Here is a 13320-nt window from a genome sequence, read left to right as displayed (position 1 = left end):
AGGCCTTTTTGAAATTAATTCATTAAGTAATACAACAAACATGTATTGAGCATCTACCAGGAAGGCACTGGTTTTGAAATATAACAGTGAACAAAATAAAGCCTCCCCTCATAAAGCTTATATTCCAGTTGCAGTAGGCAGTTGACAAATAAGAACATATGGGGAAATGTTAAAGAGACAAATAAGGCAGGACAAAGGGGACACGGAGTGCAATGTATGTGTAATGGGGAACACACACACATACATAAATATGTTTTTGACAAATGACAAGGAAGAAAAACAGGAGGAGAAAAATCTATAGAAAAAAGAGATTTAAGGCTAGGAAGAGTGGTATTAGGCCTATAATCTCAGTGATTTGGGATACGTGGAGCAGGAGGATCATACACACACACACACACACACACACACACACACACACACATATAGGGTGGTCATAAGAGGCCTAAGAAAGTGACACTGGAAGACAGCTGAATAATGTGATGAAATCAGCTATACAATAATTGTGAGTAGAATATCCCAGCAGAGGGAGCAAAGATAAACCCTGAGCAGGATTATGCCTGGTGTTTGTGCAGACAGCAGGTAGGCCAGGGTACTAGGATGAAATAGTAGAAGTAGAGAGGTAGCTGGAAGCCTAAACAGGTAGGAATCTGTTAGTTATTTAGATTCGTACTGAATGAGAGCTTTAGAAACTGGACTTTGGTGGTCAAGTCTAGACAGGACATTAAAGAAGGGGTATAACCTGGGCATTTGAGAGGAATATGGTTTTTTTCATTAAATGTTTAACTTTTTAGAAAAGGATCACAAGAAAAGCTGGGGGGACAATAGCCTTGTTTTAAAGGGTTTGGTAATACAACTCTAGTAATCATGGGAGTTCTGACGCAGGACAGGGCAATGAAAAGAAAAGTACTGGCCAAAGTCAGAAGGTTAGGTTTCCACTATCAGTTCTCTCTTCATCTCTTTTTTGTCTTTATAGTACTGAGGGTTGAACCCAGGGCCTTTTACATGCTTGACAAATGCTCTACCATTGAGCTACATCCCTAAGCCCAGTTCTCTCTTTTTTTTTTTAATCAGCACCATACCCTTGGGCCAAGTCCTCTACATGAATCTCAGTTTCCTTCTGTCACCTATCCTTCCAGTCTTCTGGGACTATTATGAAAATAAAATTTAACATTACTTGGGCAACTGCTTCACAATATGAGATGACTTGTACCAAAGTCAGTATTATTATTGAGACCAAATGTGATTTTAAAAAGAAAAAAAAAAGAATGTCAATTTGTTACTAAATTACTAAAGCTAGATATGAAAGAAATTCTCAGAAAAAGAGAAAATTGGACTTAGCTATGATACCAGATGGCTTACATTCTCACCACTGACTCAATTCTGAAATAATTATATTTCAGTATGGTAATTATAATCCAAGCTACACAAACATACTGTAAACACAAACTCTGAACAGATGAAAACTCCAATATGTAAAAAGGTAATGACTACTGAAAGAAGAGCTTGAAGACCAAACAGGAGCAAAAATGAAAAAAAAATTTTAAATGTTCCCTGTCTCAGTCCTGATGAGAATAAATGTTTACTATAAAGGTGATTCAAATATTTTAAACTCGGGCTGCGGTTGTGGCTCAGTGGTGAAGTGCTTGCCTAGCAATGCATGAGGACCTGGGTTCAATTCTCTGCACCATATAAAAATGAAGATACTATGTCCACCTAAAACTAAAAAATAAATATTTTTTAAAAACTTAAAAAAATATATCTTAAACTCTTTCAAATCAGGCAATATTTGAGCCTAGGTTTAAAAAACAACAAACCACCAGGGCATTTTTTTTTTTTTTGGTACAGTGCTGGGGATTGAACCCAGGAGTGTTTTAACAGAGCTACACCCTCAGCCACCACCACCCTTTTTTTTTTTTTTTTTGGCACCAGGGATTAAACTCAAGGTGTTTAAGCACTGAGCCACCTCCCCAGCCCTATTTTGTATTTTATTTAGAGACAGGGTCTCACTGAGTTGCTTAATGTCTCGCTTCTGCTGAGGCTGGCTTTGAACTCATGGATCCTCCTGCCTCAGCCTCCCAAGTCACTGGGATCACAGGCATGCACAACCATGCCCAGCTCTTCAGCCCTTTTTATTCTTTGAGACAATGTCTTGCTAAGTTGCCAGGGTAGCTTTGAACTTGGCATCGTCCTGTCTCAGCTTCCTGAGTAGTTAGGATTATAAGCATGTGCCAGTGTGCCTGACCACACTGGGATTACAGACGTGCCCAGTGCACCTGGCAATGTGTAAGTTTTTTTTTTTTTTTAAGTTGTTGATGGACCTTTAATTAATTTATTTATTTACGTGTGGTGTTGAGAATTGAACCTAATGCCTCATATGTGCTACGCAAGCATTCTACCACTAAGCTACAATCCCAGCTCAATGTGTAAGTTTTTAAATTGATGGTTTAACTTGCCAGAATGAGAAAGCACCTTATGTTTTTATGACTGAGTCCCATGATAATGTAAAATAAATGGACCCAGATGCCACATTATTGAAAACTTTTTGATCACTATAATTATCATATATGTTTTGTGATTTTTTTTCAAAAGCAGCTGTCTCCCTACAATGTTATTTCCTGCTTTCCTGGTTCTGATGTTTCATAAATTAGGCTGTAAATTTTATTTATCTATTGTTTTTGTCAAGCTGAAATGTTGAGAGGTAAGAGAATGATTACTTATAAATTGCGTTATTTCCCTGAAAACACAACTTGTATTTTCTTTAATCTTATTAACTTGACTCCAAATATGAAAAACAATTCTCATGAAGCATGAAAGTAAATTTACTTGAATTTTCCCTTCTTCATTGAGGGTAAAGGGCAAGAGGTGCAACTTTTTACAAAATCTTTTTTATTTAGAGATAGGGTTTCGATAAGTTGCTGAGGGTCTCACTGAATTGCTGAAGCTGGCTTCAAACTTGTAACCCTCTAGCCTCAGCCTCCTGAGTTGCTGGGATTACAGGTGCTTGCCACCATGCCTGCCTCAATTTATGTTTTTGAGTGCTACCCACTATACTAATCATCACTATATTTAAAAAAAGTAATAATAATGGGGCTGAGGTTGGGGGTGTAGCTGAGTGGTAGAACATGTACTTAGCATTTAAGAAATCCTGGGTTCAATCATCAGCACCAAGAAAAAAATAAAAATAAACTATCAAAGAATCAATTTAGTTTATCAATTAATTTAGCTTATTGAGTGGCTTCCATATCTTAAGTACTATTCTAACTATTGAAGATACATAATTAAACAAACAAAAACTTTTGTCCTCATAGAGTTTATATTCTGTAGGGAGATGAATAAATCATACATAACTCAGATAGTTACAGAGAAAAATAAAACATGAAAGGGGGATAAGGGGCTTGTTGGGACATTATAATTTTAAATAGGATTGCCTGGAGATATTTTTTGAAAAGGTGGTATATGAAACAAGATTTTCAAGCCACACAATTACCAGGGGAAGGAAATTCCAGGCAGAGGGAACAAGAAATACAACAATTCAGAGGCAGAATATGTCATATATGAAGAACAGTTAAAAAGCCAAAGTCTCAAGTCTGAAAGACCAGAGAGGAAAGTGGCAATAATTCTAATTCTTCTGATTTTCCTTTTTGTTTTTTTTACCAAAAGGGTCTAAAATATGGATTCCCATCTATTTAGTAGATTTAAGAGAAACTAAATCTGCTTAGTAGTTCTTAACCTTTGTTGTATCATGGACTCCTTCTCAGAGTAATGCTTTAAGTTTTTTTAATTTACTTTTTCTGCAGAGTTCAAATTCAGGGCCTAGAGTATGCTAGGCAAGTGCACTATCACTGACCAATACCCCCAACCCTGAGTAATGCTTTTATGCCTAAAGATACAAAATTATACAAAAATCTAACCTACAAGGGTCCTGGAGGGTCTACAAGAACTCCAGAATATACACAAAGAAACTTTATCAGATAATGGCAAGGTTTTTTTTTTTTTAATATTTATTTTTTTTTGTAGTTGTAGTTGGACACAATGACTTTATTTTATTTATTTACTTTTATGTGGTACTGAGGATTGAACCCAGGGCCTTGCAAGTGTGAGGCAAGCGCTCTACCGCTGAGTCATAACCCCAGCCCCAAGGTTCTATATCTTGATTGTACATTGATCCCAGGGCCTTCAGTGTGCTAGGTAAGTGCTCTACTGCTGAGCCACATTCCCCAACCCTAGATATATAATTTGTCAAAACTCACTGCCTTGCACACCTAACATCTCTACTGCACACCTAACATCTCTGTATTTTACTGTATGTAAATTTTACCTCAATTAAGAAAAAGAAAAAAAAATTGAATAATCCAGCCCTCTCTTCATTTCATAGATGGAGAGAATCAAAGACTCACTCAGAATCAGACTTTCTAAAAAGATTCAAACACTTTCAGTTTTGTTTGTTTTGCAACACTGGGGATTGAATCCAGGGGTACTCTACCATTAAACTACCCCAGACCTTTTTATTTTAATTTTCAGACAAGGTCTTGTAAGTTGCCCAGGCTGGCCCCAAACTTTGTGTGCTATGACACTTCTGTTACTTGAGGTTTTGTTATTTAAATAACTGGGTCAATTTTCATCAAATATTATTCCAAATATCAATCATCTCAGAGCCACCAAGCATTTATGATTTTATTTTTCTGTTAACTATGCCCATTCAAGCAACCAAGCTGGCTTTAGAGCTGGAAGAAAAGCCTAAGTACCACTTAATCCAAAACAGATACCTGTTCCAATGCAGCACTAATCTAGACAGTCTGTAAACTGGGGAAAAAGGGAGCTGACTTAAGTACCCTCAACTTTTTTTTTTTTTAATTGTCCATGGACCTTCATTTTATTTATTTATTTTTATGTGGTGCTGAGGATCAAACCCAGTGCCTCACACATGCCAGGCAAGTGCTCTATGACTGCGCCACAACCCCAGCCCAATCACCCCAATCTTAATAGATTTATTATATTTTTTCCTTCCAACTATGTATGGTCATTTCTTCTCATTTGCTTAAGAGATAATCATACAAGGAAGAATCACAAACTAATAAACTCTTCTGTTGACTTACCAAATTGGACACTCTAAGATTTTCTGCATAGCATTAAGGACATTTTGTACTTCTTCAACACGAACTGCAGATAAATCCATTTCTTTCTGTTCCATTGAACTTTAACACATAAAATACAAAACATAAATAAATAAACCTCTTTGGAAGGCTTATAAGAACAGCATCTTGAGTATCATTTCTAAATTAAAAAAAATTAAGACTGGAGTGCTTTATAATTATTTCAACCACAGACCAAATGACAAAGGTTTCATTCAAAAAAATTCTAGCAGTTGCTTTTTGTGATTAAAATGTCTCAGCCAGTTGCTCCTGTTATTACTGATGTCCCCCAACATGTACTTCCTTCTACTCCCATCTCAAAACGCATAAAAATCCAGTTAGGTCTTTCGTTTTGATACTAAGCATTGAACCCCAGGGATGCTTTACCATTGAGCTACATCCCCGGTCCTTTTTATTTATTCATTCCTTTGAGACAGGGTCTCGCTAAATTGCTGAAGCAGGCCTGAAACTTGCCATCCTCCTGACTCAGCCTCCGAAATTGCTGGGATTACAGGAGTGGGCCACCGCGTCCAGCTGGATCCAGTTCTTAAGGGTTCTTTTCCGCAAAATCCTGTCTGCTCCTCTTCGTCAAGGTCCTCTCCTCACATTTTCCAGCCAATATTCTTATACTCATGGTGTCCCCCTCAAGGCACATTCCAATTTCTAACACCAGGATTTTCCCTCCAACACATTGTGCCGCCTTCCTATCCTGAGAGCGCCCCTTCCAATACACAAACTGTTCCCCTCCCAGGATTTCGCTCAGATTCACACTGTCTTAGGCCTGTCAGGATCCGTCCGCCGCACCTTCTCCCCGAGCCAAATAACACCCGTCTTGCTCTCCTTTAGGAGACGCTATTCTCACACCAGCCTCCCGCCTGTCACCATGAATACTCTTTGGACCCCTCTCCCGTCCCTAGAGCTCTTCCATCTTTACCCAGAGCAAAGCATCCAAGTTTCCCGGGCCCAGGGGCCCAGATATCTGAGAATGCTCCGGGGATGGACTATCCAGAAAGTCTCGAGGAACTCACGCCGCGCAGTCGCAGTTTCAATTTATCTGTAATTCCCGCGCTTTCTGTCGCCAAGGAAACTGGCCTTTGCAGCCGAGCGATAGCCTCTCAGAATGCAAGATCAAGACACGTTGGCGGAAGGGCGGGGCATAAAAGGGTCGAGGGTCTTTCGGGGCTCGGGATTGGTTATCCATTCTTTCCCTGAATGACGTAATGAGCGAGAGACGGAAGAGAAAGAATTGAGTCTTCTATTACGCGCGCGCCAGCTTGCCTCTAAATTTCCAGCTGTGAGGTATTACGTCACAGTAATTACGGTACAAGTGTTGGAATAGTCATCTAAGTCTGGAATAAGAGCGCAACATAGTACCCAAAGCAGTGGCAAGGAGGCTACATTGCCCCCTCCCAACCTTCCACTGCAATGGAAGTCTTCAGTTTAGGTAAATAAGAGGATAGTGGGGTAGGAGGGGCTGCGACTTCCAGCATGCATTGCGGAACGAAAGGCCTTCGCTACAGTGTTTCTTGGAAACTGTAGTCTTATGAAGAGGAGCTTCCGACACCGGAAGCGGACACAATTCTTAAGGCAACCCAGTCGGTAGATTGGAGACCTCTTCACGTTATGTACATCAACAGCTATGGATTGGAGTGTTGTGTTTTTCGCGTCTTAAGAGCGGACACTGGACTAAACTTTAGAAAGACTACAATTCCCATCAGCCCTGCAAGTCTCGGGCAAGTAGTCCTCTAAGGTCAGTGAACTGAGGAAAAACAGGAGTTACCCGCTCCGCCTAGGAAGGGGAAATTCGCCCAGGCCCACGTCTGCGCACCTGTAGTTCCGCCCCTCCGGCCCAGTGTTTGTTATTGTTGTGAGGGTCAGGCTTGTCCTGCCCCGCCCCCGCCAACGCAGCTTCAACCAATCAGCAGGGTAATAATTTTGAGGGACAAATTGTCAGAGCCAATCATCTTTTTGGAAACTCAGAGAAACAGAGGACTAGGCCCTGTCTCTATCCGCCATGTTAGATTCACCCCGCAGGGATAACAGCAAGCCAAGCAGCGAACGGTCCTTGCACTGGCCTCCGGCAAGCGCCCCCCGGGGGCGGTGAGCTGGTAAGGGAGCAAATGCGGTTACCTTGGTGTGGGGTCACGTCGCACCAAGAGGGCTTGGGAAAGTTCAGAGGAGACTCCTGAAAAGAGGAGAGACTTTTTTCCGTGTCTAGGGCAGCCAATCTTTTTAGTGACCAGATGAGAGAACCATTCGTGTTCTGAGGGATCGTGAGGGTGGATACCGCTGGAGGGATGGAGAGTCCGTGAATCAGAACGCTGGGTTTCTTCCGAAGGAAGACCGAGATTCTCCAGTTCAAAAGCTCAAAAGCTCCTAGGCAAAGAAAATGAGAGCCCTAAGGGGGTGGTGACACTGTCTTGGGGACATCGAGTACTAGGAAACGATAATTGGAAGACTAGGATTAAGTCTGCAAGAAAGAAATGACATTACCCATACACCTTCCCCATTCCATCCTCCTTTTATTTTTTTATTTTTTATTATTTTTTTGAGACCCTCTTAAAGAGATCTTAAAGAGATCTCCTTGGTCTGAGACTTTTGGTATTGGAAAGTCACTCTTTCCTATTTGTCAACTATCTAGTTTTCAGGTCACACATTTGAAAGCCTGGATAGCTTGCACAGGCTTCTGGTGAAGACAATAATCAAAGATTAGGTTCTCAGGTCGGTTTCATTAAAAGTATTTGTTGAAGCTGAAAAAAAAAAACTGCATAGAGGAAAAGCTGATTTGTGCCAAGTGAAGGTGAGTCAGTAGCATGAACTTATAATAACACCAATTATGAAAGCTGAAGTTCTAGGCCCGAGTTATCAGATTCTACTGGTTTAAAGTCTGCAGGAACAAATGGAACTAACTATAGCTTTGGTATTTCCACAAGTTCAAGATTAATGCTCTTACTGAAAGGATTCTCAAATGTAAGCAAAAGAGATGGGCATGGATTTTTTTTTTTTTTTTTTTTGTGGTACTGTGGATGAACCCAGGGCCTGGCTCAAGCTAGGCAAGACTCTACCACTAAGCTATGTCCCCAGCTCTTTATAAATTTTATTTTGAGACAGAGTCTTACTAAATTGTCCAGGCTAGCCTGGAACTTGGATCATCCTGCCTCAGGTTCCACGGTAGATGGGATTAAAGGCATGTGTCACCACATCCGGTGTTAGGCAGTTCTTTATGAAGACCTGGCTGTGGTCCAGTTGGATTAGAATCTCTGACTTCCTGTTTTCTGCTATTGGCAAACCAGCTGGGTGAGTTCCAGATTATCCAACTAATTCTAATTGTGTAATTTGAGAAAAGGGAAGGATACATTAGTTTCCTTCCAGATTCTCAAAAAGTATAAAAGAATGTTTCTTTTCTTTTGGGGTTGGGTGGGGTACTGGGAATTGAACCCAGGAGGTACTTTGCTACTGAGCTACATTCCCAGTTCTTTTTATTTTTGAGATAGGGCCTTGATAAGTTGCTTTGGGCCTAAGTCACTGAGGCTATCCCAAAACTTGAGATCCTTCTGCCTCAGCATCCTGAGTTGCTGGAATACAGGCATGTGCCACCATCCCTGGTGGGAAGAATGTTTTTTAAAGTTGGAAAGCGAGAATGTATTTTGGAATGTCACTTTTGGCAGACTGAATCAATCACTTCATTCCCCTCATTTTTTTCACAAAGTCCTGAGAATTTTATAGGAATTCTGACCAATCTTGAGGACTCCAAGAATTTTATGCAATGTGAATAAATGCTTGATGGCAGCAGGATTGGGCCTAGAGACTAGTATTATTTTGGCAGTGAACTGAACTTTAGGTGAAGACAAAGAACTGGAAAAAATTTATGGGTTTTTAAAAAAATCTGTAATCTTCAGAGAGTTCAAGATTCTCAGAATGATAACCTCAAGTGTATTGTTTCACAGGGCAGTGCTTTATTCTATTTTAATGCCCTAAGAACTGGTTTACTATAATAATAATTTTGTATTTTAAATGTTTTCAAAGAACTTGCACACACTTTTTGTGTTTGTGCTGAGGAGTAAACCCATGCCTTTGCACATGCCAGCATCTCCCTACCATTAAGCTATAATCCCAGCACCCCTCATTTTTATTTAGTTCCTACAATAAAATTGTGAGATAGGCAAAGCAGAGATATTAGTCCTGTTATACAGATTAATTAACTAAAGCTCAGAGATGAAAAGACTGTTCAGAGTTAAATGACTCATGTGCCAGAGCTATATCTAGAACCCAAGTCTTCCTACCCCTTCTTGGAACTTCCAGGATTTATTCGTCTCATATCGCTTATATGCGGGGCAGAATCTGGGTAGCTGCAGATTAAAAATGGGATGAGCTGGGCCTGGGCACATTGACCTGTAATCCCAGCCATTTAGGAGGCTGAGGAGGAGAATCACAAGTTTGAGGCCAGCCTCAGCAGCTTAGTGGGACAATAAGCAACTTAGCGAGAACCTGGCTCAAATTTAAATTAAGAGGGCTGGGATATGTATGTGTGTATAAACAACCATAATACCATTATTGTGTCTAAGAAGTTAACAGTTCCTTAATCTAGTATCTATTCTGGTTTAAAAAGATTTTTATTTTCCTTGAGACAGGGTCTTGCTAAATTTAAAAATTAAAAGGGCTGGGATATATCTCAATGGTAAAGCACTCCTGGGCTAAAGCTCCAGTACCAAAAAGATATACATATATATATATGGTTGTGTATATATGTACATATATGTATATACATATGTATACATGTGTGTATAAACAACCATGATACCATTATCATACCATTACAATTTCTTAATCTAGTATCTATTCTAGTCCCCCCAAATTTTTTTCTTGAGATAGGGTCTTGCTAAGTTGCCTAGGGCTTATAAAGTGCAGTCAGTCCTTAGAGATTTCACAAATGCTAGATGATTTCTGTGCATGTAGTCAAAATTTAAATACTGAGCAGACTTTGTTGTTGTTGAGATGGGGTCTCACTATATTAACCAGGCTGGCCTCTCCTGGGCTCAAGCAATTCTTCTGCCTCAGCCTCCTAAGTAACTAGGACAACAGGCTTATGCCACTGCATCTCGCTCGACTTCTATTTCTAATGTGGAGGTTTCTAATAACTAAATTTTTGTGTTTTATTTAAGTCAAAGTCTTTATGACATAGTTTGGGCACTAATATCCTTATTTCTTAGAAGAAATAGTTCCAGGCTAGGGTCGTAGCTCAGAGGGGGAGAGCTTGCCTTGCACTTGTGAGGCCCTGGATTCAATCATCATAACCACATAAAAATAAATAAATAAAATAAAGGTTTTTTTTTTTTTTTTTTTTTTTTGCAGTACTAGTACCCAGGGAGGACACTTACTGAGCTACATCCCCAGCCTCTGCCCCACCTCCTTTTTTTTTTTTTTTTTTTTTTTGAAAAACAGAATCCTGGGGCTGAGGATGTGGCTCAAGCAGTAGCGCGCTTGCCTGGCATGCGTGCGGCCCGGGTTCGATCCTCAGCACCACATACAAACAAAGATGTTGTGCCTGCTGATAACTAAAAAATAAATATTAAAATTCTCTCTCTCTCTCTCTCTCTCTCTCTCTCTCTCTTCTCTCACTCTCTCTTTAAAAAAAAAAAAGAAAAGAAAAGAAAAGAAAAACAAAATCCTGCCTTGGCCTCCCTAGTTGCTGAGATTACAAGCATGGACCACTGTGCCCAGCTACAACAATTTCTGTTTTGGGGGGGGGGATTCAGGGGCACAGAGAGACAGGGTCTCACTAAGTTGCTTAGCACTTCACCGTTGCTGAGGCTGGCTTTGAACTTTCGATCCTTCTGCCTCAGCCTGCTGAGCTGCTGGGATTATAGGCCTGTGCCACTAGACCCAGCCAGCAGTTCCTATTTAACAATGAAATTGGTTTAAAGCACTTACTAGAACTGGGAGCAGAGGCACACAGTTGTAATCCAAGCCACTGGGGAGGCTGAGGGCAGAAAGATCACAAGTTCCAGGCCAGCATTAGCAATTTGGTGAGATCAAAAGCAGCAAGGTGAAAACCTATTTCAAAATAAAAAGGGCTGGGGATGTAGCTCACTGGAAAATCCCCCTTCAGTCTGATCCCCAGCACCAGAGTAAATAAATAAAACACCTATTAAATTGTGAATTCCCCAAGAGTAAGGACATTGTTTCTCTATTTGCTTCTGTCACTCTCAAGCATAGTCCATAATAGATCCTCACAAGTGTTCATAAATGTTTGTTCGATTTACAGAACCTTTTTAATATGTGTATATATGTTTTTCCTTCTCTCTCTCTCTCTCTTTTTTGCCACCCTCCAAACTGTAGCCCCACAGCATGGAACCACAGGTTACTCTAAATGTGACTTTTAAAAATGAAACTCAGAGCTTTCTGGTTTCTGATCCAGAAAATACAACTTGGGCTGATGTTGAAGCTATGGTGAGTATTGTTTTATTTTGCTTCTCAGTAGTTTAAGCATAGATTTTTTTTTTCAAAGTAGCTATTTTTAGCAGTGTTATTTCGTGGCTGTTAAATCTGTCATATTTACCATTTCTGGGCCTTTTGGAAAATTGTGTTTGACAGGAATTTAGTATTTGTGTAGAAGATGTGCCCTGATAAAGGGAACGAACAACTAAGTTGCTTTTGAAGAGTTTACAAAGGGAAGGTAAAATTACTTTTATTTAAATGAAATAGGAGTTAGAAATATTCAGAAACAGTCTGAAAAATTAGTCCTACCCAACCAGGCCTCAGAGGAATGTCTGTTGCCTGAGAGCAGATATGTCACTGTTGTTTGTCCACTACTAAGAATATAACTTGTATTTTGCAAGAGCCTGATTGTTTTTATTGCCAGGTCAGAGGTTGAATATCTGAAGTTGGCCTGAAAAAACTCCCACAAATGCTTAGACAACAGTTTAACTGTTCCTTTTTTGCTAGTGCTTTTCCTTGTCTTTGGATGCCCTTTGTACTCTTCTGATTTTGTTGGGTTTGCAGTGGTGAATGTTTCATACATGCCTTTATTTATCTAGTGAAACCCTGGTGTTAAAACCCTTATATCCTGGGCTCAGTGGGGCACACCTATAGTCCCAGCTACTCAGGGGCTAAGGCAAGAGGATCACCAGTTTGAGGCCAGTCTGGGCAACTTAGTGAGACCCTGTCAAAATAAACACTAAAAAGTGCTCTGGGTTTTGGTTTTTGTTTTTGTTTTCTTTTTGTTTAATGCATTGATATCTTATTGCTTTAATTTGCATTGTTTCGACTATTGGTAAAATCAAACATTTATTATGTATTATTATTATTTTTTTAAATCAAGGGGATCTACTGTTTTTTTAATATTTATTTTTTTTTTTAGTTTTCGTCAGACATAACATCTTTGTTTGTATGTGGTGTTGAGGATCGAACCCGAGCCGCACACATGCCAGGCGAGCGCGCTACCGCTTGAGCCACATCCCCAGCCCCTATATTTCCTGAATTTTCAGAATAAATTTGGCCATTTTTACATGGGTTTTGTTTTGTTTTATAGTTCCAGGAATTGAACCCAGAACCACATGCATACTAAGAAAGTGTTGAACCACTGAGCTGCATCCCCAGCCCTTTTCTTTAGTATTATTTTAAGACAGGGTCCTCCTGAGATGCCCAGGCTGGCCTTGAATGTGGGATCCTCTTGCCTCCGCCTCCTGAGAGTAGCTAGGATTATAGGGATGCACCATGGTGGCTCACTTGGGTTGTTAATCTTATTAGTTATAGTTTTGCTGATGCTTTCTATGTGTTATGGATCTTAAGCTTTTGTCTATAATCAGTTGTGAATATTTTTCCCAGTCTCTTGTTTGGCTTTTGACTTGTAGTATTTTTTCACCATATAAAATGTTTAAATTTTGCAGAGTATGGTAGCACACACCTATAAGCCCAGCAACTCAAGAGGCTAAGGCAGGAAAAATCACAAATTCAAGGCCAGACTCAACAAGTTAGTGAGACTCAGTCTCAAAACAACAAAAAAGGGATAGGGATGTAGCTCAGTGCTAGAATATCCCTGGGTTCAATCATTAGTAACTTTTTTTTTTTTTTTTTTTTTTTTTTTTTAGTTTAAAATGTTTAATTATATATAGTGAAATGTGCCCACCCTTTCCTTTATGACTTCTGGGTTTCTGTTACAAACTGCCTTTTTGATGTCTGGATCATA

At 39.8% G+C, this 13320-nt stretch overlaps 2 protein-coding genes across 56 annotated transcripts in view; one reads left to right on the top strand and one right to left on the bottom strand.

The window, feature by feature from the left end:
* Positions 1–5176, bottom strand: part of Brca1 (BRCA1 DNA repair associated) — a 66143-nt gene extending 60967 nt beyond the window's left edge. For all 50 annotated transcript variants that reach the window (XM_076869434.2, XM_076869438.2, XM_076869459.2 and 47 more), the window contains exon 1: positions 5097–5176. In XM_076869434.2, coding sequence (XP_076725549.2) covers positions 5097–5176 — 80 coding nt within the window. The remainder of the gene's footprint in view (positions 1–5096) is intronic.
* A 1221-nt stretch (positions 5177–6397) lies between these two features.
* Positions 6398–13320, top strand: part of Nbr1 (NBR1 autophagy cargo receptor) — a 29023-nt gene continuing 22100 nt past the window's right edge. For 3 of the 6 annotated variants that reach the window (XR_013092727.1, XM_076871556.1, XM_076871560.1), the window contains exons 1-2: positions 6934–7240; positions 11472–11582. Coding sequence is in view for 5 of the 6 variants with exons in the window: in XM_076871556.1 (XP_076727671.1) it covers positions 11481–11582 (102 nt within the window). In the remaining variant the exon portion in view is untranslated. Of the gene's footprint in view, positions 6883–6933; positions 7241–11471; positions 11583–13320 lie in introns of those variants that run through there. The other 3 variants (XM_076871559.1, XM_076871558.1, XM_076871557.1) reach the window with 2 other exon arrangements.

The sequence above is a fragment of the Callospermophilus lateralis genome, chromosome 11 (assembly GCF_048772815.1).
Source record: "Callospermophilus lateralis isolate mCalLat2 chromosome 11, mCalLat2.hap1, whole genome shotgun sequence".
In the NCBI taxonomy this organism is placed as follows: domain Eukaryota; kingdom Metazoa; phylum Chordata; class Mammalia; order Rodentia; family Sciuridae; genus Callospermophilus; species Callospermophilus lateralis.
Note: the sequence above shows the minus strand (reverse complement) of the source record. Positions and strands in the feature narration are given on the sequence as shown.